Below are 25,222 nucleotides of genomic sequence, written 5' to 3'. Positions count from 1 at the left end.
TGGATTCCCTATTGTGGCCCGCCTTACCCCCGGGGGTCATGATTTTTACAATTTAATATCTACACTACCCAAGGATGCTTACACATACGTTTCAGCTTCTCTGGCTCAGTGGTTCTTGAGAAGAAGATTTTTAAAGATTTGTTCTATATATTTCTATGTAAAATTTGGATTCCCTATTGTGGCCCCGCCCTACCCCCGGGGGTCATGATTTTAACAATTTAATATCTACACTACCCCAGGATGCTTCCACTTAAATTTTAGCTTTTCTGGCCTAGTGGTTCTTGAGAAGAAGATTTTTTAATGACCCCACCCTATTTTCGTATTTTCTTGATTATCTCCCCTTGGAAGGGGTCTTGGCCCTTGATTTTACCAATTTAAATTCCCCTTCACCCAAAGATCAGTTTGTTCAAACCTTTGAAACCAAATATGACATGTGCTTATACTCTTAGCCGGAAAACATCGAAAGGTTAAACTCTGTGTGAAAGTTTTATCAGAAATCATATTAAATCAAACTGTTAAGACTGGGATTAAATTTTTGAATGAAATATTTTTCTTTTTCTCTTCTTTCTGTTATATTGTCTTGAATAAGTTTATAAAATGGGAACACTTTAAATTGTCCTTGTCCGAATCTATCAAGGTGTTCGCTGAGTTTGATTTTACGGTACTCAGGAACTTGAATATGCTGTTTGTGCACGCGAATTCTGGCGACCGTTTCACTAACAAATCGTGAACGTAAGATCACGTTTACGATTGCTAGAGGTGCACGTAAACGAGCGTTTCACAAAACTTATCGTAAACGTAGCACTTACGACTGGCGAGTTACGACCAACTTATTGGAACTCTTCTGACAAAGGAGGTGTATTTGTATTTGTTTGAGAGCGAGAGAAGCGGAGAGAGAAAGAAAGAAAAATCAGTATGAAATAAAAATATATTTCATTATTTGTCTTAGTCCTCAAAATAAAGAAAGAGAAAAAAGACAATAAGTTGATGGAAAATACATGTAGATCTCTAAAAAAAAAATTAATTGCATACAATTTGCCAGTGACTATTAATATAAGTTCCTTTCTCTAATTATAACTAGGATCAAATTTTACGTTCAAAATATCTTTATTCATTCTTGCATTCTATGTATCTTAGTTAAAGAGCACAGTCTACAATGGAGTAAAATGTTTTATTTTACTTAAATCTTAATTTAATTCCCTCCTTACTAAAAATTATGACGCACCCGCGAAACGAAACATATATAAAGTTTTTTTTTTCCGATTCATGTTTTTGTAAGAATCACAATTAATTGATACATGTGATAGAATTCGGCATGTTTATTTTAAATATTGCCAAAATTCAAACGCATGCATGTTTTTTTCAAAAGATTTTTATATATGAATAAGTAAGCAAAGATTTTAGCAAATATCTCGCTCTAATCTTAAACACCGGGAAACTTATTCAAAAGGAATATTTTACTTTCACAAATTGCAAATTAATCTTATCAATCAAAGTTATTCAATCCAAATTAATTCAAATTGTCTTTAACAAACACTGATCCAACAACCGACAAAGCACTCCTTGTATAGTTTGAGTATATTAGAAGTATGCCCATAGTAATGTTTTCATAAAAATGGGCCCGAGAAGTAAATTGAAATTGTACAAAATTTAATTTTAACCCCTTCCTCGAAAAAGGAGGGTGTAACTCCCAAGAGTTATCTGAAAAGCAAAGGAACTTATAAACTGACCAAATCCTAGAATTTGCCGGTACCCGAACTTACAGCAACAAAAGGTGGGAACGGAGAAGGAGGGGGGGGGGGGGGCATGTTAAGAAAGATCTTCTACATGTCCTCTTTGTAGAAAAATTTATGCCCCAAGAGTTTACATACCTTCTGTGTTCTACAGACTCTTGTTTACATTTATATACAAGTTTATTAGTTTTCATAAGTTAAAAAGGTTTATTTGATTTTATTTTCACTGACCCAGTACCGTCAGCTTAACTAAATTTTCATTTTAAAGAAATTTGGTTATTTTCATAAATTTGCATATATAATTATATATATGTGCATATTCCAGTGATAATTTATTTATTAAGAAAAAAAAAAACAGTGAGAAATAGAGTATTTTAGTTTATATTTATTTCTGTGTCTTATTTATTTCTGTAAAGGGGGTGAATGTGCAGATTTCTTCTAACTCAGTTCTAAGCGATAGCATACACACAATAATGCATTCGATCTAATTTAAACTGTAATTTTACTAATTGATTTTTATGAGAGCAGAATAAATTGAGCTTTAAAATAAAATTGAAAATTCAAACTATCTCTTATAAAAGTTGTCTAATTGATTTTTTTTTAAATTGTAATGTTATCTTTTTTTTTTTTTTTTGACTGTGGTTTTAAGATCGGACTCGATCTACGCAAAATACTATTGTTTATAAGAAGCAGACAGAAATGCAAAATAGTGACAAATAACCTAGTTTCTTGCTTATATTTTTGTTTTTTGTGTCTTTTTTTTCAAGAAATGACTCACACGTAAGTATTTTAAGAGTGCCCTTGACTACTCGTGGAGTTACGATCACGTTTAATCGTAACTCGCAAGTCGTAACTATTAGTGAAACGCACTTACGTGCTGCGTTCAAGTTTACGTCTACGTTTACTAGCTACGACCTGTTAGTGAAACGGTCGCCTGGCTCTCAAGGTGGTCCCCGTTTCACCGATGTAGAATTGGTTGCATCCTCCGCAAGTAATAGCATATTTTAATTTTTGGACTCACATGTCATGTCTGAATAAATAAAGAAATCTTTTCCTTTGAAATTAAATGATGTTCCTTCTCTTAAAACAAAACATGTGCCACATCGCGGATCTTTACATTTTGTCACGGAATTTGTAGATTTCGTTATTTTGGAAGGACAGAGTATTCTTCTGAGATTTTTGGGCTTCCTTATGCTGTTTATAAAATTGAATTTTGAAAGAACATTTGACATTTCTTCATCCGTTTTGAGAATTTCGTATGTATCGGAAGTACCTACCTGTCATTTTGACAGCATTCGAAATCAAATAATGTCAACTTTTGCCAGCGGGTCTCGGCGGGTGATAGTGATCGCATGTAGCATAAATGGCTTTCTTCTACTGTAACATTGCTTACAGTGCCATTCTCCGCATACGTGAGGTTGCTTGTACAGGTCTCGATCGTGCCGATCTACAACTCGGTGACATGTGAGACACCTCAAGTTCCTACAATGAGCGTGTATAAAATATAGACTTTTTTTTAATGCATGCTTTTTTAAAAAAAAAAAAGAAAAAAAAATAACCTTTCACACTGGCTCTGCTTTTTGCCTTCGTCCTTTTCTTTAAGGGCTTCGAAACAGGCCATGGAACGGCAGGCCATGTAACACTAGGGGCATGGAATAGACTGGTCCGTCTTGGGACATATTCCGGCTCTCTTGCACACGATACAGGGCTTGCCGCAATAATGTTGGTTTTTGTCGGTGTAGGGTTTGAGGCACAGTTTACAGAAGTACGATGAACAGAAAAATTCAGCAACGGACACGACGGCGTTGAAATGATCGTCCTCTACCAAGTATAAAAACAGCTGAGGGAATTCCGTATCTTGGCCTCCATAAGATATCCGGTTCCCTAGGGAAGCGTCAAACACTATAATTTTTCGCTCCAGATAAGTCTCAAAGTGTTAAAGTGTTGAATGTTCAAGATGGTGCATTTCCTATTGGAAGGTAGTCCCACTTGTCTCAACAATTCCTTTGCCAATTCTGTTTGCTGCTTGGCCCCGGGCTTGATCATGTTTTTATAATGGCTGTGGCAATGCTTGAGGCTCCCGTACATTGTCAGTGGGTAGCTGCGGTTGAGCATCTCTGTAGATTGACCAGCATATTACTGCGAGAAGCAACCTTGTAAACATTCAATAGGGTTTATGCTAGTTTGCTGTGCTGCTCAGGGAACACTATGTCACTTGAGCTACTCAAACTATTCATTTTAATTCTTTCATTCCTTCTCTTCCTTTGGTGTTTTAGAATTAGGACCATGGTGAATATGGCTAATGCCATCAGTCCTGTTATTCCTATTTTACAAAATAAAATGAGATTTATTACAGTCCAAATTTTAAGCACTGCATTTAAAAATTAATTAATTTTCTAAAATTAAATATATATAAAAGTAAACATACCTCCTGCAATCACTCCAATAACGGCATCCCTCGTTGAAACTTTAGGTGCCAGGGTGTTCGTGGCAGATCTGTGGGTCGTTGTATCCTCAAACCCATAATACGTCGTTGATGTGGCCTCACGGTTCTGTAACAGTATTATTGACACATTATGTATAATGTTATGGGCAAGTATTTAATATGATTAAATCATTAAGATTAATACAGATATAAATCTTACCAAACAGATTCTGCCCTTGACGATGACTATCCCGGCTGTCTTGACGTTCTCACACGCTGCTACAGGGTCCGAGGTCTCCTCGATCATTACTTTGGCGTTTCCCGCGAAAACCAGCGTCCCTGTCTGTAGCCTGGCGATGTACACTTTCTCCATTCCTTCCGCTACCTGAAGTTTGCTCTTGATCTCCCCGCATCTATATAAAGTCTCTTCAAATGTCTGACAATCTGCATCTACTGACACGCACAACCAAAATAGCAAGAATAACATTTTGATAAGAAAGTGAATTTGTCGAAACGAAAACATTGAAAAAGGAAAAAAGGAAAACTATCTGGGTGAAGATATCATTCTCCGGAAAAGTGTGTGAAAAAAATTGTAAGACGGAATATTTTTTCCCGAATTTTAACTGCGCGTTTTACGGTAATAAATACACGGGTTTCGTGTGTTCTATACAGAGAATGTAGGCAGTGTTTTTTTTCTGCCACTTTTAGTGTGCAGGAATATTTTTTCTGCCATATTTATTGTACAGGAATATTTTTTTTTTACAGAATTATTTCATGACGTATTAAATCGTTATTTTTTTTTTTATCAATATAGGATGTTCTGCAGTTATATTATAATTCAATAATAGTTCTTCATAACTGTAGGGTACGTGTTAACTAATATTTTATGCAGTGCAACCCCTTGTATTCACTTATACTATTTATACCATTAGTATATCTGAGAGGGTGTGATCTGTGATTATATCGTCACCATAGACGCAAAAGGTCGTAAGTATGTGCGTTATTTGATTTCAAATAAGAGAGAATAATGAAAAAAAAAAAACTGTTTCATTCGTAGAAAAACTAAAAGTGTTCTTTAACACTTTTCAGTATTGTGCTGAATAGCTAAATATGATTAGAAAGTGATAAAAAAGTTTTTAAATGTGTTTTATAACATTGTTTTTATTACTTTTGTACACGTATGACCTTTTGCCTTTGAAGTATACAATTATTTTTACAAGGATTATGATCGTAACTTCCACTTTCTACCTTTCTGCATATTAGTAATAAGAACACTACTATTAATTTAACCTAAGTGCATTATGTTTTAAGGGCAATGTGTTTCTTTTATGACGTTTATCATGTTGCTCAACGAACAGATAAAAGTTGATATGTGTTTTATTATATTTTCTATTAAATGAAAACAAGAAATATTCTTTAAAATATTGTTAATCAAATAGGTTAATATTCAAACAATATTATTGTGCCGAATGGAATAAAATAAGTTTCTGTACAACTTTGAGTGTATTTGAAATGCTACTTGGCAAAACAAAACAAAGAGTAAACAAATTAAACAGCAAATTAAAAGAGATTTCTGCATTGATCTAGATATGAGCTCTATCGCACGGTATGTCACATACAACTAGTATTTGATCTAGTTGATATACTGATAAGGAAGAATTCAAGCTTTCCATTGATACTGTATCATATTTTGATAAAGTAATATCTTGTGTCCTTTCTATTGCCAGTATGTTCTCTTGTGCCCTCTCTACTGCCATAGTGTTCTCTTGTGTCTTCTTTCCTACCACTATGTTCACTTTTCTCCTCTTCTTCCTCCAAGACTAAAAAGAACTCAAACATTTGAAAAAAAGAGAAGAATATTGGAAAAGGTATAACAAGCATTTATTAATCATTATAAACCTCAAATTGTTTATATTGAAAAACATGGGGGATTTTCTGAATTTTAATTCATATTTCATTTAATACTATTAAAGGTATACTAAATTTAAAATCTCTATGATTTACAAAAGTCCTACAAAAACTGAAAATTTTTGCCTATTAAAGAGCATACACACTCTAAAAAGAACAAAAACAACCATTTTCTAAAAGTAGATTTACATTTTTTGATTTACAATAAGATGGAGTGAAGACCCATTCACCGTTAAAGTACTTTTTTTTTTTTTTTTACATTTGCATCTTTCTTTGTTTCCCGATGGCGTGAGACTTCTGGTTTGTCTTTCATCTGGCTTTAGGGATAGGCTCTGTTTGCAGTATTTATGTTGTTAAAAGACATTACATATTATAAAATTCGGGCAATTGTGATTCTGAAAATTTGCTTCACGTTTGTAAATCCATGTACATTGGTCACATTTATGTACTGATACTGATAGAGATGGTATTAATGCCTTTGCAAATTATATTTTATGCAGACAATCTGTCCACACGACTCACAGTCTGCCCATTAGGGGGCCAAGTGTTTTTCAACGTCAATTTTGTTTTATATGGCTTTCCGCATTTTTTGAATGTGAAATCTGGTCCTTTTTCCTATGTAGTTATGTGAAGTCATATCAATTATTACATATAAAATAGACTCTATTTGTCTTTCATAATCAGAAACGTACCACCAACATTATACAAAAACAAAATTCAATTAAAAAAAACACCAAAGAAATATAAATATTAATTTGATATATTGAGTTTTTTTTGAGATATTTAATTTAATTATTCATCCCTCGCTGGTTTCTAATTTTTTCAGAATTTTTACAATGTGTAGAAGTACCTTCAATTGACACAATCTGTCATTCTTCTACTTCTTTTTTCGGGGGTCCCAACAAGACATGTTATATCTGAATTTTGTGTAAAGATCTGTAGCTCCATCTGAGCTGAGTTATATCCAGTTTTGATTTAAGGAAGGCCACCTCAAGTTTATACTTCTTGAGCTGCGGTTCTGTTGCCTCAAGTTTCCTTTTCAAGAAAATGGTTTGTTTGTTCCTTTTTTTCAAGTGTACCATTGACTTTTGGAATGTCGCTTTCAATCTTATGTTTAAAGGACATGAATTTGTTGATGGATATCACAAATTGACAGAATTAGCCTAATGGACCAGGAACAAATACAGTATACTGGCCAAAAAGATCAGGATATTCTGGAGAGGGACGTTAAACAGTATACAATCAATCCATACAAAACAGGAAGGTATCACTCTCCTGTGTCCAGCCCCTAACCGTAGACACACCGACTGTTTCCTCGATATTTGTTGGCTTTGGTTCATTCTGCATCATCACCGAAAACCAACACGTCTCTCCGATACGTCCTGCCTAGTGCCAAAACAGTCTCAAGAATTAGTACAGCAGTCCTTTTTTAATCCAAAGATTTATGAGTAAAAGGTTTTTCATGAATGCACAAACTGTCTTTTTCTACAATGTTCAAGAGCAATCCCAGTGTAATTTTCTTGGAATTCTTCAGTAGTTCTACTTCATAGTACTTCTTCAATATACTTGTCGAAATATTAAAGGCCTTAGTTTTTAATATTTGTGATGTTATATTCAAGCGAAATATTTACTATTTTTTAAAATGCTTTGTTGAAAGAATAAGCAGGGTTCAGTGTTTGGACAGGGCTATATTGATTGAATAGAAATGCATCATTTCTTCCAGAAATTCCTTCCTTATATAACAACAAATGTTTGTAAAATATTAACCCCCCCCCCCCTGCAGACTTGGATTTTTCCAAGACAAAAAGGGTATAACATTTAACTCTGTTCAAGAAAATTTATGATAAAAAACCTAAGCTAAGCGAAACATTGTATAAAATGAAACAGAAAAACATATGATAACAAATAAAATCAGCAATACTTATACATGACATAATCAATTAAAGTCATAAAAGATATTCAAATTCATGTACAATTATTAACAAGAAGAAACATTAATGAAAATAAATCCGACTGTACGTTGTGACATCTGTGAATAATATAAACAAAACAATGAAATTATGTAAATCATGATATGTATGACAATAAAATTTTCATTTTACACATTCACAGTTCGCATTAGTTCACAATTCTTACATTTAAATCAGTTACAATAGATTTCAGTCATTTAATTCCACAATTCTCACGTTACGAATGCGAAAGTGTTCTGGAACTTCCTTTAAAATGCCAGTTTCAAATTTCACCAGACCCAATTCATATAAAAAATTAAATTACATATACCTTAATAACATTCCGTTGGCTGAAAGTATAAGTGTTACCACAGTACGTTAGTTAAGAAATTATACCTATCTTCTGAAAAAAAACAGGCATTTTAAAATGGCATAGAATATAACCCTCACTAAGATTTCTATAATTATAAACACACAGCAATGTTAAAATTAAGCTGCAATTAATTTGCAAACTTTACGGTAATTGAATCTCGGGAATAGGTATTTTTACAATCATATGTTAATTTTTTAATTAAAAAGATTATCATACATAACCTTAAGCAAATTTTCGATGTTTTGAAAAGTGAGTTGAATGGATTCATTATTGGAAACCATAATTGAAAAAAATCAAATATTTTTACATTACTGCTCGTTGCGTGTCTTTTGCTTTAAATGCAAAGGGTATACACCTATAATACCATGAACGGATGAAAAAGCGGTACAGAACGCACCAATAAAAGTTTCAGCTTTATAAGTCATAACTGTTACAATAATTCATTGTGATCAGGTATGGTTGCTTAAAAGCAAATTGATATCCTTGATAATTTTAGTTTTATTAAGTAAAAGTAATATTGCATTTCATTACAATAACATTAAATTAACCTATTCTTTAGTTTTATCTGTATTAATAAATGATCGCATACCACAGTCTGTTGGCCAAGCTTCACAGTTCCATCTTCCAGCATGGTGTACTTCACAACCAGAAAAGCACTCATCTTGCTCGACATCTTGATGTGTTTCTCATGTATGCTGACCTGCTACAACATCTGGTTGTCAGTGTCACTTGACAGCGTCCATGTTGTGCCATAAGACTGGTCACATTTCGCATATCTTCTAATTACATCCTCCAGAACAAACATAGTCATGGGTTTGGGACCCTACTACACATGACTAATAATAAATTTCTGCAAATAACCAGATTCTTCCAAATTATAATATTATTACATATGAATCCACAGATACACTGTACGTGTTAAAAAAAAATAAATCCAGCATTCTTGTATTCTTAGGTTTATGGAAATCAGATTAAAAGTTCCTAAGAAAAATTATCTTTTCTTGATCAATATCGCCTTTATAAAACTTCTGCTTCGTTGTTGATTGCCTCCTGACAGGCTTCCTGCCACACACAAGGGTTACAAAAGGAAAAATAAACCCTTGTTATTTCATCATTTACCACTTTGGGCCAGTGATATAAATCTTGAAATGTTGGACAAAATACAAATTAAAAAAAATCAGTTTCCTAAAACTTTTTCAATTTTAGTTTTTAATATGTATAAACTCAATGTGCTGAAATTGTTCTAAATATAATTGAAACATAAATTAAAAATTCTTTTCATAAAACAGATAAGAGGTATTGGGAAGTACGAAAGGGTAAAATAATTTTTCTGGTTGCCAAACGATACTCCATGCCTGTATATATTTGTATAAACTTGTTCTTAAACAGTTGAAATATTTTGTTTCTTTAGGCTATACTGTTTATTTCTTCCTGAAATGGAATTTACTTCTCACATAGACATTTCATCTGATGCATACACAACCTTTTTTTGAACAATAACAGTATGACTGTAAGCTATAATAGAAACCTTAACGATGTCTCTGGCAATAGATTCAATGGGCAATTTTAAACCTGTGAGAGGAAAATAGTTTACAGACACTTTTAAGTACAGATACATAATTATGTAGGACTGAATATAGACTGAACGTTGTCTAGGGCATCAACAGTTGAAGATTTTCTGCCGTTTCCTTGATAACCTTCTTGTTTAGTAAATGAATGTATTAACGTACGAACTGTCTAATTGTGCTTAGCCTTTTTATGTACGACTGGATATGTACCTTGTTGAGTCTTTAGTTGAGCGCCATATAGAGTAAACTTGTGTGTGAACTCGGTGTTGTAATTAACGAACCTAGCCATCCAAACATGGTGTCAGAAGTGTTTCTAGTGTAGAAAAATGCCGAAGTTCAATCCACCTGAATGTTTCGCCTTTACCAGGCCAAATGAATGGCCGGAATGGAAACAACAATTCACGGGTTTCAGATCGCCACGAAGCTGACTGACGAGGATGAACAAATACAGATAAGTTCATGGATATACGCCATGGGACCAGAGGCAGAAGGAATATTCAAGTCTTTCGCACTCGCTAATGGTGATGAGAAGAAATTCAAGAAGGTACTTGAAAGTTTTGATAAGTATTTCGTTCCAAAGAAAAACGTGATTCATGAGCGCGCCAAATTCCACATCCGGAGCCAGCGCCAGGGAGAGTCAGTTGAGGAATTCGTCAGAAGTTTACACGAGTTGGCGGCGCACTGTGATTTTAGAGATAAGAGCGACCAAATCCGAGACAGGTTAGTCGTGGGCATTATAGACAAAGAACTTAGCGAGAAACTACAGCTTGAATCTGAACTTACACTCACGAAAGCCGTCGAGATGGCACGTAATTCAGAGTTAGTGAAACATCAGATTAAAGACTTACAATCTAAAAACTTAGATGCAGTGAGATTTAGGCAGCAGAATGGCCAACAACCTAAACACAATTACAGCAGACAGCCTAAAGCTAAGGAAAGAGTTTACAATAACTGTGACAAGTGTAATATGAAGCACAATCCTGGAAACTGTCCGGCATCAGGGAAGAAATGTCTTAAGTGTGGGAAAAAAGGACACTTTAAGGTAGTTTGTCGAAGTAAACCCAAACACCTAGAGGAAGTCCAAGGTGCATGTTCATCACCTGATTCATTCTACATGGGTTCTATTGACCTGAGCAATTCGGACAATACAGACGCATGGACAGTAAAGCTGAAGGTGTGTCGGAAGTACATTACATTTAAGATCGACACTGGTGCTGACACATCCGTGATAACTGAAGCGACGTACAATTCATTGCCAGTAAAGCCCAAACTACAGGCTTCGACAAATCAGCTGTACAGCCCAGGAGGATCAGTGGAGTGTAAAGGCATGTTTGTTGCTAAGACTTTCCACAAGAACAATGAGTTTCATTTTCGATTGATTGATTGATTATTGTTTTTTTACGCCGAGTCGGCAATATTTCAGCCATATTTCGGCGGAGAAATTTAAATACTGTATAAACGGTTTTGAAAGTTTTTGGTTTCTCTGGCGGCCCCCAGTGAGCCTACTCTTTTTCGAACTCCAGAGAAACGATCTTTTGCGTGCCAAGGGGGTTGTTATCCTTGACACGGGGCACCATTTAACGTCCCATCCGACGGACTTTGAGTTTAAAAATTAAAACAGTTAAATACAAATATACAAAGATAATAATGTTTATGAAAATATTGACATTTAAATCTTATTGTAAAAATCTGTATCCTTCAGGTATTGTAAAATAGCGCTAGGAGTTACATTTGCAAAAAGATCATGCATCGTTTTTATACCATTAAAAAGTTTATTTCGAACAGGTGTGAAATCAGAACATTCTAAAAGTATATGATTTAAAGTTATGGCACATTCACAAGATATGCATTCAGGTTGATGTTCCCCGCTCATTAAATAGGAATGGGTAAACCTTGAATGTCCAATTCTTAATCTTGAAAAAATAACTTCGTCCTGACGTTTTAGACCAAAGTCGGATGATTGATTAACTTTGTTTTGTATTGAATACAATTTATGACCATCACAAAAATCCCAATAGATTTGCCAAAGAGAATTTACATAAAGTTTCACAAAGTACTTAAGATCTGTGTAGGGAATTTTAAAAGGTACGATTTCATACTGAAGAGCAGATTTTGCAGCACTGTCAGCCTTATTATTACCGGGAATACCAATATGGCTTGGAATCCAACAAAATTTGACATTTTTACCTTGTTTAGCAAGATGATAGAACTTATTTAATATATCCAAAATGTACGGATGATCACTGTTCATGTTGAGTATGGACTGTAAACACGAAAGTGAATCTGAAAATATTGTAAAAGAGTTTTCATCCGAGGTATTAATAAATTCAAAAGCAAGTTGTATAGGTTTAGCTTCAGCCGTAAAAAGTGTTGCTTCATTTGGAAGTCTTACAGAAAAAACATTTTTATTGACAATTGCAGCAGCCGCAACCCTGCCTTTATCCTTTGAGCCGTCTGTGTAAATTTCTACTGTTGAAGATTTAGAATCTTTTATTTCGGCTAATTTCTGTTTAAAGACGAGGGGATTTGTCTCTGATTTTTTAAGTTCGGAAAGGGATTGATTAACAACGGGTTAACTTAATTTCCACGGTGGTATTTCAGACAGAGAAGTTGATTTTACTATATCTAATGGTAGGTCAGAATCTCTAATATGATTTTTTAATCGCAAACAAATTGGTTTTATGCATTTCTTGTTTTTATCATATAAATGTACATTTTGAGGATGAAATACGCAGTCATGAGCAGGATTGTCTGTATTCGCTTTTAATTTAATTATGTATTGTAAAGCTAGTTTAATTCTTCTTAAGTCCAGAGGTGGCTCATTTGCTTCCACATATAAACTATCTTTTGGCGAAGTTCTAAAAGCCCCCAAGCACAATCTAAGACCTTGATGGTGGATTGCGTCAAGAGCCTTGAAATAAGAAGTCCTTGCTGATCCATACACAATACATCCATAGTCTAATTTAGATCTAACAAGAGAGCGATAAAGTTTAAGAAGGGTATTTTTATCAGCTCCCCATTTTGTGTTGGCTATAACTTTAATAATATCTAATGCTTTTAAACATTTTTCTTTAAGCATCTTTATGTGTGGAATAAAGGAGAGTTTATTATCAAAGATTACACCTAAAAATTTCATTTCTTTAACTGTTTTAATTGGATTCCCGTTTAATTGCAAATGTGGATCATCATGGGTTTTCCGTTTTAAGCAAAAATGCACACAGGCTGTTTTATTCTGTGAAAATTTAAAACCATTAATGTCGGCCCAATTTTGAATTTTGTTTAAGCATGATTGTAATCGTCGCTCAATAAAATTCATATTTTTAGATTTAAAACAAAGAACAAAATCATCAACATATAAGCTACCATGCATATCATTTTTAAGTACTTCAACTAAACTATTTATTTTAATACTGAATAACGTGACTGAAAGGATACTTCCTTGTGGTACACCCATTTCTTGTTCAAAATTGTCTGAAACTGTAGAACCTAACCGCACTTTAAAATTACGATCATTTAAAAATTCCTTAATAAAATTAGGTAAATATCCCTTGAGACCAATATCATATAAATCTTTTAAAATACAAAATTTCCATGTAGTATCGTATGCTTTTTCTAAGTCAAAAAATATAGATACAGCATGCTCTTTTTTAACAAAAGCATCTCGAATATACGTTTCCAGTCGTACTAGCTGGTCAGTTGTACTTCGGTTTTTCCTAAAACCACATTGTATGTTTGTAAGTATGTTATTGGTTTCAAGAAACCAAATTAAGCGTTCATTGATCATCCTTTCCATGGTTTTACATAAACAGCTTGTCAATGCAATTGGTCGATAATTGTTAGGGTCTGCATGGTCCTTTCCAGGTTTTTGAATAGGAATTATTGTAGCTTGGGTCCATGAAGATGGAAATTGACCTCCCTCCCAGATCATATTAAAAATGTGCAGAAGACACTCTTTACTTTCTTTAGGTAGATGTTTAATTAGTTGATAATGTATTTGATCCGGTCCTACAGCTGTATCGTGAGATTTATCTAAAGATTTTTGCAACTCATCAAAAGTAAATGATTCATTATAACATTCTTTGTTTTCAGAAGTAAAATCCAATGTTTTCTTTTCTTGTTTATTTTTAAATATTTTAAAATTGGGGCTCATATTGTTTGTAGAAGAGTTATTCGAAATTGTCTTAGCTATTTCATTTGATATTTCTCTCTTATCCGTAATAATTTGATTTTCAATCTTAAGATGTTGATATTTTTCAGAACCCTTTCCTTTTATTTTTCTAATTGCGTTCCAAACTTTATTGATTGAGGTGTGTGAATTTAAGTTTGAAACAAACTTTTTCCAGGATTTTCTTTTATTAAAATTAATAGTCCTGCGAGCTTTTTCTCTAAATACGCGGAAGTTGCTTAAATTTCTTGATGAAGGTAATCTATTAAATAATCTTTCTGCCCTTTTACGTGCTTTTATCGCTTCATTGCATTCTTCTGTAAACCATGGTTTTTTAGTTCTAATAGAATTTGTCGAGGTTTTAGGTATGCATTCATTTGCAATATTTAATAGTATTTCAGTAAAACTTTGAATAGGATCAGGATGGTTTTCAAAATTTTCAACCAAAATATTTTGTAAACACAAATTTGAAAATTTATCCCAGTCAGCCTTGTTTAATTTCCAGTTTTGAACGTTGTTATTTTCGGAGGGTTTAGTTACTGTTATAATAATTGGAAAGTGATCACTCCCACATAAATCGTCATGTACCAACCAGTTTAAATCTAGAAGAAGAGAAGGGTCTACTAAACTGATATCAATCGAAGAATAGCAGCCATTTCCCGGATGCAGATAGGTGTTTGAACCATCATTAAGTATACACAGATTATGATGCGATATAATATCTTCAATTATTTTACCTTTATCCGTGATTTTGTCACTACCCCAAAGCGGATTATGTGCATTAAAGTCACCAACAATCAGAAATGGAGCAGGGAGTTGTGCTATTAGTTTTCTGAGGTCTAATGGTTGTAATTGATAGTGTGGGGGTATATAAACAGAACAAAGAGTAATTGTTTTATCAAGGGAAAGGCGTACTGCTACTGCTTGCAGATTTGTTTTCAAGTTTATTTGGCTGTGAATGAATTTATTGTTTATTGCTATAGAAGTTCCACCAGATGCTCTATCAGTATGAGCATAATAGTTATACATGCTATAGTTTTTAATATTGATCTTATCTGTTTCTTTTAAATGTGTTTCTTGTAAACACAAAGCTACTGGACTATGGTCTTGTATAAGTAATGATAATTCGTTAAAATTAACTCTAAAACCTCGACAATTCCATTGTATTATTGAAGGATGATCCATACTTATTTTTTGTTAAAGGAAATGGGAGATATTCTCCCTTTATTTTTATTGGGTGATACACTTCCAACCTGTGAGGAAGAATGGCAAGGTATTACATCCATTTCCTCAAGGACTCCAAATTTATTGTGAAGAGCGACGAGGTCGTTCGCCCTTTTGGGCAACCGATCTGTCGGCTGCTTCTGGGTGTTTTTTTTTTTTGGGAGACTTGTTTTGTCTCCCAGATGATTTGGAGGAACCTGCAGCCTCTGACTTGGATGCAGCCACAGCTACAGATTTTTGTGCAGCAATAGCTGCATGACCTGCAGATGCAGGTGGTGTAGATTTGCCTTTGTCATTAGATGCCAAAGGTGCTTCAGATGAAGTAGACTTCATGAGAAAATCTTTCTCAGAGACTTGGGTAGCTGCTTCCTTCAAAGAGGATGCCTTAACAACAGTTGCGTATGTCAATTGTGGTTTAGGGACACTGGACAAATTCACTAATTTTTTAGCCTCTGGATAAGGTATTTTGCTCTCAGTTTTAACTTTTTGGATTTCTTTTTCTTTTTTCCAGATGGGGCACTGTTTTGAAGACGCCATGTGTTCTCCCTTACAGTTCTTACATTTTGGAGTATTTTGACAGGTTTTGCCATCATGCCCGTCCTCACCACACCTGAAGCATGCTTCAGATCCTTTACAGTTCATTTGCCCATGTCCAAATCGTTGACATTTAAAACATCGCAAAGGATTAGGTACAAATGTTTCTATTTTCATTTGGTACAGTCCAACTTTAATATTGGTTGGAAGATTTGGAACACAAAAGGTCAACAAGTAAGTGTTTGTTGGTTCAACAACATCATTACGTCTTTTTGTGAATCGTTTCACAGAGATCACTCCCTGGGATTCCAATTCATGTTGGATTTCCTGTTCAGGAATGTCGTCCAGATCGTGATCTCTGTCAAACAAAATGCCTTTGCTCTGGTTAAGTCCACTGTGAATTTTTCCAACTACAGGGATGTCTGCCAACATTTTTAAAGCCAACAAAGAAGTTGAATGTTGTTTCTTGGTGACTTCAATAAGAAGAGCACCAGATTTCAACTTTTTAACAGATTTTGGTGTACCAATAATGCCTTGTATTCCCTTTTGAATAAGAAAAGGTGAAACCTTTGTGAGGGGCTTTGAATTTTGGTCTGAGAGCTGTGCTTCAAGTGTGATAAAGCGAGGCCAGTGTTCAACAACAGAGTTGATTTGTTCGTCATTAAAAGTAATTTCAAGTCCTGATGGGTAGCAACGTTTTTTGGAATTTGAAGTAGCCATGGTTAGAAGAAAAAAGTTCGGAATCCTTGCTCCCCGCCCGCCTTGGAGCGCCAACAAGGGCGATATCTAATCAAACGGATATCCAGTAAGTCAGACACCAAGAGGATACAAAGAAACTATACTCAGACATTAAATGCCTGATTGACCCTGAGCCACCGCTTGATATACGAATATCAACATGGAAACGTCGGCGTATTGGGAAGCTGCAATCTGAATCAGATATTTAAAATAAAAATGCAAAACATCAATACTAAGGCATGTAGATATAATCAGCTCGGCGTGACCAGCCGATTGATCAAGTCGGGCCAAACTTGACCTCCCGTCTAGATGAATATGAGGCCAAAGTGGAGTGTTGGTCTATCAGGTGCATTACACCAAGCACCTGCAGACCTCAGCCACCAGGATCCCCTTCTCCACCAACACGGGTCGCAACCCACGGCAAACAGGTTGCTCCATTTAGTCGCCTCTTACGACAAGCAAGGAGGTGCCAGGGACCTATTCTTATCACCCCGGGTCCCCACAGGGGTTCATTTTCGAGTATACGTGCTTAAGAACTCTAACAGTGGTTCTAATTTGCTCAGTCGAAGTGTCGCACACCGTATGGAACTCGTTATGAAAATCGAGGAAATTCGGGATGTGTTTGGTACACATGGATGCGTTAAGGGCCCACCCGTGAAGATAACACTTAAGCAAGGAGCCACACCATATTGCGTTACGACAGCTCGCAGGATTCCATTTCCATTGATGCCCAAGGTCGAGGCCGAACTAAATCGCTTGGAGAACGCTGGAATCATTGCGAAAGTCACAGAACCGACTGATTGGTGCGCACCCATCGTTACAGCATTCAAGAAAAACGGGGATGTTCGCTTGTGTGTGGACCTTAAGAAACTAAACCAGGCAGTCAAACGTGAACATTATATGTTACCCAACTTGGACGACATTGCCCCAAAGCTGTGCAAGGCTACAGTCTTTTCGAAACTTGATGCTAGTAGTGGGTTTCACCAGATACCTCTAGATCCAGAGAGTTGTCACCTTACTACCTTCATAACCCCGTTTGGACGGTACTGCTTTCAGCGGGTTCCATTTGGTATAACGTCAGCCCCTGAAATATTTCAGCGTCGTATGTCAGAGATATTAGCAGATATTACCGGAGCGGACGCCATAATGGACGATATCATCATATATGGGAGTACGGTGGAGGAACATGATGAGCGTCTGGACCGCGTGTTGGACCGTATCAAGGAAGTTGGTCTGAAACTCAATAAGAAGAAATGCGAGTTCAGGAAACAGAGTATTGAATATTTTGGACACATGATTAGTTCAGATGGCATCAGTCCATGTCCAGAACGTGTGCGTGCAATACGTGAGTTGGCTGCACCAACAAATGTGACTGAACTTAAGAGAATTCTTGGAATGGTGAATTATCTCGGTCGATTTTTACCAAACCTTTCTACGGTTATGCACCCCCTTACTGATCTTTTGAAGAGTGACTCGGTATGGATATGGGACAACCCCCAGGAAGAGGCCTTCAAAAGAGTGAAGGATATGCTAACAGAAACACATGCATTAGCCTTCTACAGTTCCTCAAAGCCAGTTGTGATTAGTGCAGATGCCAGCAGTTATGGCCTAGGAGCCGCTATATTTCAGCAGTTTGATGGTCAACTTAAACCTATTGCGTTTGCATCGAGGACACTGTCACCGGCAGAAACCAAATATGCACAGATAGAGAAGGAGTGTTTAGCATCTGTATGGGCCTGTGAGAAGTTCGAGCGCTACATCATTGGACTCGACTCATTCAAGCTCATCACTGATCACAAACCTCTCGTTCCGCTCATTAACACTCAAGCTCTAGATAAGACACCTGTGAGATGTCAGAGACTTTTGATGCGCTTACGCCGATTTAATCCAATGGCAGAACATGTGCCAGGGAAAAATCTTGTGGTTCCCGACACTCTTTCCAGGAGTCCGCTAACTGGAAACGCTGAGGATACAGAAGAGGAAGTCAATCTCTATGTCGACTGTGTTATACAGAATATTCCGATATCGGACCAACGACTAGAGTGCATTCGATTAGCAACAGCAGATGATCCAGAGTTGTCTGAAGTTTTGAAGAAGACTCAGAACTGGTGGCCAGACCATGAGAGATCACTGAAAGCAGAAATCCGACCATACTTTTCCGTAAGATCCGAACTGTCTGTCTGGAAGGGAATTCTAATGTACAGAGACCGAATTGTTATTCCTGAGGCTCTTAGACCAGAAACATTGCAAGACATACATTCAGGACACTTAGGTCTGAACAAGTGCCGAGAACGCGCACGAGGAGCCGTATGGTGGCCAGGAATTTCAACAGCTATACAGCGTACCGTAAAGTCCTGCGAATTCTGTCTTGTTCATTAACCCAAACAGAACCGAGAACCGTTGAAGACTACAATCCTTCCAGATCGTCAGTGGCAAAAGATAGTTGCAGATCTGTGTGAGCTGCAGGGTAGACATTTCCTAGTAGTTACAGATTATTTCTCTCGTTATCTGGAAATTGCGTATCTGGATTCTTTGACTAGTGCTCATGTAATTGGAAAACTCGAGAACATATTGGCTCGTTGGGGTATTCCAGAGGAATTGGTAGCCGACAACGGCACCCAGTTTACATCAGACGCTTTCAAGAAGTTCGCAGCTAAGTACGGGTTCGCGCATACAACCACTAGTCCTCACTACCCGCAAGCAAACGGCGAGGCGGAGAGCGCTGTTAAGACCGCGAAGCGTATATTACAGCAGGATGACATCTTTATTGCGCTTATGGCGTACCGTTCAACGCCTATCTCAACCACAGGAGCCAGTCCAGCGGAACTCATCATGGGACGTAGGATTCGAACCGTTGTTCCAGTCAAACCGTCTTCACTAGCACCAAAGTGGCCAGACTTGGACCAAGTGAGGAGACAGGACGCACAAACGAAGGAAACTTCAAAATATCATTATGACAACCGATATGGGGTTAGGAAACTCCACCCGCTTGGACCCGGAGACCAAGTTCGCATCAAGACCGACAAAGAGAAACAGTGGACAGATAGTGGCACGATCACTAGCACAAATTACAAAATTCGATCATACCTAGTGGAAACTGATCATGGAATATTGAGGAGAAATCGGAGGCACTTGCAGCATACTGGATACGTGAACACCGAATTGCCACATACCGTAAATGAAGGATATGGAAATAACGAACAGTATTCAATCTCAACGTCCATTAAACAAATATACAAAATAAGAGCAGAGCAAACACGGACCTCCGAAACATCAGAGGTGGGATCAGGTGCCATGGAGGAGTGAGCATCCCCTGCCGACCGGTCACACCCGCCGTGTGCTCGTTGTCATAATCAGGAAATAACGGGAAAAAAATCCGTGGTCAATTCAGTGTATAAATAATGGACTGACAATTGGTATGAAAAACGTCAGTCAGCATTTCATTCAATGATAAATTGTATTTGCTGACAAGGTCATTGTATCGACCATAGAATTTACGTAATGATGACTTTAAACGAGACTGTTGATATTCTTGTTTCATCAACTTGCTAGTCAATAATTTACCTCGTTTAAGAAATTGTTCATACGTAGAGCATGCTCTAGCGTATCGAATCAACTGAGATATAAATACTCCGTATGCAGGTGATGAAGGTATATTGCTGCATAAGTAAGGGAAGTTGACGATAGAAAAGTTAAAGTCATCACGTTTATCATATAGCTTGGTTGTTAGATTACCATTTGTGTCTTTTTCAAGTAAAATATCCAAGTATGAAGCAGAAGTGTCGGACTCTGTGGTATCTTTTATCTCAAGCTCACCAGGATATATCGTGTCGACGCAGGAATGAAAATTATCATTATTAATTGACAATACGTCGTCGATATATCTAAATGTCGAGTTGAAGGCCACAGCAAGTGTTTTTTTTCTCTTTTCACGCGAAAGATTTTGCATAAATTCTGCTTCATATGAATATAAAAATAAGTCTGCTAATAACGGAGCGCAATTTGTACCCATGGGAATTCCAATAGATTGTTGGAATACATGGTCTCCAAAAACCACATATATATTGTCAATCAGAACTCAAGCATCTTCTTGATGTCAACTTCAGAGTACTTTATGTGTGCAATCAGAATCTGTTTTAACAAAATAATTTTTCAAATGACCAATGACGAGGTAAGTAAACTTACGAGTTCCATTTTTGTTGAAGAAGCAGCTGTCAATGATATCAAAAAGCCTGGATTTTAATTTGTCGTGCGGAATTGTTGTGTATAAAGTTGAAAAGTCGTAAGTTTTTATGCTGTTGATTTTTGTAAAGTCTTGTGATTTCAAATTGTCCAAAAGTTCTTTAGAATTTTTAAGTATCCTCATCTGATTTACACCACTTCTTGAATATATAGTTGTACAGTACTCTTGAAGTTTGTCCTTCACTACTGTCAATATTTTAGTGAGAAGTAACGAAAGAGGCTTGGTTGAACATTTACTGGAACCTGCAATGTATCTTTGTTTGTAAGGATTCTTATGAAGTTTCGGAATCCAATATATATAAGGTAGTTCAAATTCATTTTGGCTCTGTGGAATATTAAAAGTACTCAAAACTGACAGGTGATTTTGAAGAATTTCTTCCTTAGAAAGAGTAGTATATGTATAAGTAGGATTACCACTTGTAGAATTAAATCCAAGTTCTTCTAAAATGCAATTTATATAATGAGCCTTACAAACGAAGACAATGTTGTTACCTGCTTTGTCGGCAGGAACCAGTACGTACTGATCGTGTAATCTATCTAATTCTTTTTTCACTTCTGGTTTATTGAACACAGAAGGATAGATGGTTTTCATTTTGCCCCTCAATCTTTTAATACGTGACTTTAACATGGACCGTAAATGTGCCGTATCCGTTAACCGACAGTAAACCAAGTGTTTCGTCTGACGTTGAGCCGCCAAGCCAGGAAGTTACATCTCCTTCCATGAAGTCCAAAACCGTAACTCGTTCAGGACGTGTCATTCACAAAACCATCAGATTCAAAGACTACGAATGAACATTTGTGAACTCTTTGTGTAATAATGATCTGATTTGTATGTAACAAGTAATGCATGCAAGATGAGTTTTATTTGTAGCTTATATTTTATTTTAGTCATTTTCTGTGAAATCCTAGTCATAAACTTTTAGAGGGGAGATGTTTAGTAAATGAATGTATTAACGTACGAACTGTCTAATTGTGCTTAGCCTTTTTATGTACGACTGGATATGTACCTTGTTGAGTTTTTAGTTGAGCGCCATATTGAATAAACTTGTGTGTGAACTCAGTGTTGTAATTAACGAACCTAGCCATCCAAACACTTCTGCAGAAATTATTCCTGCAAATGCCATCATTTCTTTAAATTTCAAGTCCTTTGTTATCTGTGACTCTTTTTTTCTGTTTCAGCGGTGGTTGATTCGTTTTTCTTCTTTTTTTTTGTTTTTTATCTGTTGCTGGTTGAAAAATGGCGTTTTCACTTTTGATTTTTTTTACCCTTAGTTTTTTTGCTGCCATATCTCTAGTTTCCTCCTCGAGCGCTTTCTTCTATATCAAGCTCGCTCCACGTTTTACACAGCTTTTACAGTGGCTGGAATGATGATTGCTTCGGATGCCGAGATAGGAAAGTTCTCTAATTATGAGAGTAAATAAATTCTTCTACTTACCTTACAAAACGAAATCGTCTAGACTATTGTTCAAGCCGATCGAATGTATGGTAATTCGTTGTCTTTTGGGGGATTTGGGTTGACTGTTGGTTGTAGTTAATTGTAGGACGAGCAGATTAGGATTGTAGACTGTTCTTACAAGGTCAAAAAACTTCAAAAATGGATCCACAGAGTAGTTGAGATATTTCTTTCGAATACACTAAGTATCATATGAAGATTTTGTCGTTCCACTTACTGGCAGAGATTTTTTGAGTGCCCTCCAGGTAGATTCTATAGTATTGGTAAGTGCCCCTGTATCTGGATCGACAAAATTAAGGGAGTGATTTATTTTTAAATGTTCGTAACCCTCCTTATCCAAGATGTCATAGGCTTTCTAACAGTCAATTATTATAGTTGTTCCTGGTAAAATGTTACATATAATAATTTCTAAAAGGGTGTTTCTTGTCCTGTCTGCAAGTGCCAACTGTTGTAAAAAAGCAACGCTTAGTTTCTCTCTCTATGCCCACCAAAACCCATACACCGTCAACTCTTCTTCCCTAATGGAACCTCCATTTCCCAAATTTTGATTCGTCAATTTCTACAACTTTTCCTGGGCCTCCTATTTTCTCTGAATCCTTCTCTAATACTAGTATGCAGGTACACACTTCCCGTGAATAGTTAAACCAGTCCACGACAGTCTGGTACGCTATGTCTAACTCATGACGGACGAAAGATTCGCTGGCCTTGTATACCCAAATATGTAATTAGAACTATTTTTTCCAGTGTTAATTTGTGATTTTCAAACCAGATTCCTATTCTTTTTGTGGCACTGTTTGTTGGAACATCTCCACACATGTTGATCACTCGAATAACTTAAATGAAGGATATGGAAATAACGAACAGTATTTAATCTCAACGTCCATTAAACAAATATACAAAATAAGAGCAGGGCAAACACGGACCCCCGAAACATCAGAGGTGGGATCAGGTGCCATGGAGGAGTAAGCATCCCCTGCTGACCGGTCACACCCGCCGTGTGCTCGTTGTCATAATCAGGATATAACGGAAAAATTCCGTGGTCAATCCAGTGTATAATAATGGACTAACAATTGGTATGAAAAACATCAGTCAGCATTTCATTCAATGATAAATTGTATTTGCTGACAAGGTCATTGTATCGACCATAGAATTTACGAAATGATGACTTCAAACGAGACTGTTGATATTCTTGTTTCATCAACTTGCTTGTCAATAATTTACCTCGTTTAAGAAATTGTTCATACGTAGAGCATGCTCTTGCATATCGAATCAACTGAGATATAAATACTCCGTATGCAGGTGAAGAAGGTATATTGGTGCATAAGTAAGGGAAGTTGACGATAGAAATAACTTAATCTTGGAGTTTAGGTCACGGCGTAGTGGGCAGCGGACGTGTTTTCGCTGTCCTCCGATCGACTTGACATTTTTCGCTAAAAAAGCGTATATTTTCTTTCTACGACTGTTTGGAAAGAAATATATTGTGTCTATAGTGTGTGTAGTGTCAAGTATATATAGAGTGTGATTCTTTGTGCATTTACTGCACGTTTGGGATTTAAATTACTCTGAGCTGATATACCCTGTGTTTACCTGGTGAGTACCTACTCAGGTGTGTTATTTACTCAGGAGCAGAATTCTATCTAAACTTTGTATGTATGTGTTATAGCTGAATACATTCTTAATCGAATATTTTAAACGGATCAAATGCTGAAACCAGTATACTTGAAGAACAACGAGCTTCTATCTGAAAGCGATGATGAAGGAATCACGAATTTTGAGATGCTTCAAGCTGTTACTTCGTGCGTCGGTGATGCGGTGAAATGCATTCAATTAGACCGAGATTTGTGGCGAATATATCTGACCAATGCCCACAGCAGAAGTAAAATTCTACTGGAAGGTTTCGATTTTAAAAATCAGCATATATCTCCATACGACACAAATCCGTACTCCGCTGGCCTGGAAGGTCCAAGAGATCAAGCTTTAAAAGTAACAATATGTGGTGTTCCCCTATCTGTGGACGACTCAGCGATACACGAGATGTTAAATAAACTAGGGGTTTCGCCGAAAAGTGATCTTAAGTATGAAAAGATCCGTAACCCGACCAACAACAAAATGACCAACGTCCTGAATGGGAACCGGTTCATCAACAGCGGGCCTACAAGCGGCAAGAACAATAAGAATGAATGAAATTACAAATGCATACAAGCACTGTTATGATGATTTAAGGTATAAAGAGTTCTTCACTAAATAAAGATTAAAATATAAGCAAGATTTATGGCTTGATCAATTTACCTGGGATAGCCAGAGCAAGAGCCGGCACTGATGCATCACCTGAAATAAACAAATTACTTTTTTCAAAATAACAAATCGCATAACCAGCGAGAAAAAAATGTTTTAATTTAAGACATAATTGTCTTAAATTAAATGTTTTAATTTAAGACATAAATGTCAATTGAAAGTGGTGTTATTTCTTCTAATTAGGATAAGCTTTAAGATCAATGTCATGTGGTCAAAAATCATAGTAAATTTGCAAATGTCTTGTAAAAAATCTATTCCATTTTTTTCGTTACCTATATTGTCCGATTTAGACAATTATATTTAACTGTACAAGAATTTAATTGACCAATCTTGCAGAAGTTCATTTAATACATATATCATCATATACATCAATTTTAGTATCAGTGAAATATACGATATCAAATTGAGAAACATATTCAATGAGTTCAAGGGTTCTAATTTTTGAGACTATCCCACACATTTAAATGCAACACTGTAATCTGTTTATAAATTTTGGTACAGTAGCATTTTCGCGCGAGTTTTCTTCATTAGTATCATCGTCTTTACAACGCAAATCACAGGAACTTCTTTCGTCATCCTTAAGTACGCTTTCCGACAGTCCTAAGGCTTTAAAA

General features: G+C 36.1%; 2 protein-coding genes and 1 pseudogene across 2 annotated transcripts; 1 reads left to right on the top strand and 2 right to left on the bottom strand.

Annotated features, from left to right (window-relative positions):
- Nucleotides 1–3,017, bottom strand: part of LOC134245862 (uncharacterized) — a 31,969-nt pseudogene extending 28,952 nt beyond the window's left edge.
- Nucleotides 3,018–15,426: 12,409 nt separating this feature from the next.
- Nucleotides 15,427–16,599, bottom strand: LOC134245861 (uncharacterized). Its single transcript, XM_062728106.1, has one exon. The coding sequence runs from the start codon at nucleotides 16,597–16,599 to the stop codon at nucleotides 15,427–15,429; it is 1,173 nt and encodes a 390-aa protein (XP_062584090.1).
- A 327-nt stretch (nucleotides 16,600–16,926) lies between these two features.
- Nucleotides 16,927–24,497, top strand: LOC134245864 (uncharacterized protein K02A2.6-like). The gene is made up of 3 exons (XM_062728109.1): nucleotides 16,927–18,924; nucleotides 19,006–19,791; nucleotides 24,039–24,497. The coding sequence occupies exons 1-3, from the start codon at nucleotides 16,927–16,929 to the stop codon at nucleotides 24,495–24,497; spliced, it is 3,243 nt and encodes a 1,080-aa protein (XP_062584093.1).
- The last annotated feature ends 725 nt before the right edge of the window (nucleotides 24,498–25,222 follow it).

The sequence above is a fragment of the Saccostrea cucullata genome, unplaced genomic scaffold, assembly GCF_032062105.1.
Source record: "Saccostrea cucullata isolate Sc308-1 unplaced genomic scaffold, CSIRO_AGI_Scuc_v1 ctg7513, whole genome shotgun sequence".
Classification (NCBI taxonomy): Eukaryota; Metazoa; Mollusca; class Bivalvia; order Ostreida; family Ostreidae; genus Saccostrea; species Saccostrea cuccullata.
The sequence above is the reverse complement of the archived record's forward strand: the minus strand, read 5'-3'. Positions and strand labels throughout refer to the sequence as shown.

Coding starts and splice junctions, on each gene's coding strand:
- LOC134245861 (XM_062728106.1), bottom strand. CDS start 16,599: ATGGCTACTTCAAATTCCAAAAAACGTTGCTACCCATCAGGACTTGAA.
- LOC134245864 (XM_062728109.1), top strand. CDS start 16,927: ATGAATATGAGGCCAAAGTGGAGTGTTGGTCTATCAGGTGCATTACAC. Junction 18,925..19,005: donor GAGAACGCGCACGAGGAGCC/GTATGGTGGCCA, acceptor TAACCCAAACAG/AACCGAGAACCGTTGAAGAC. Junction 19,792..24,038: donor ACACCGAATTGCCACATACC/GTAAATGAAGGA, acceptor GTATACTTGAAG/AACAACGAGCTTCTATCTGA.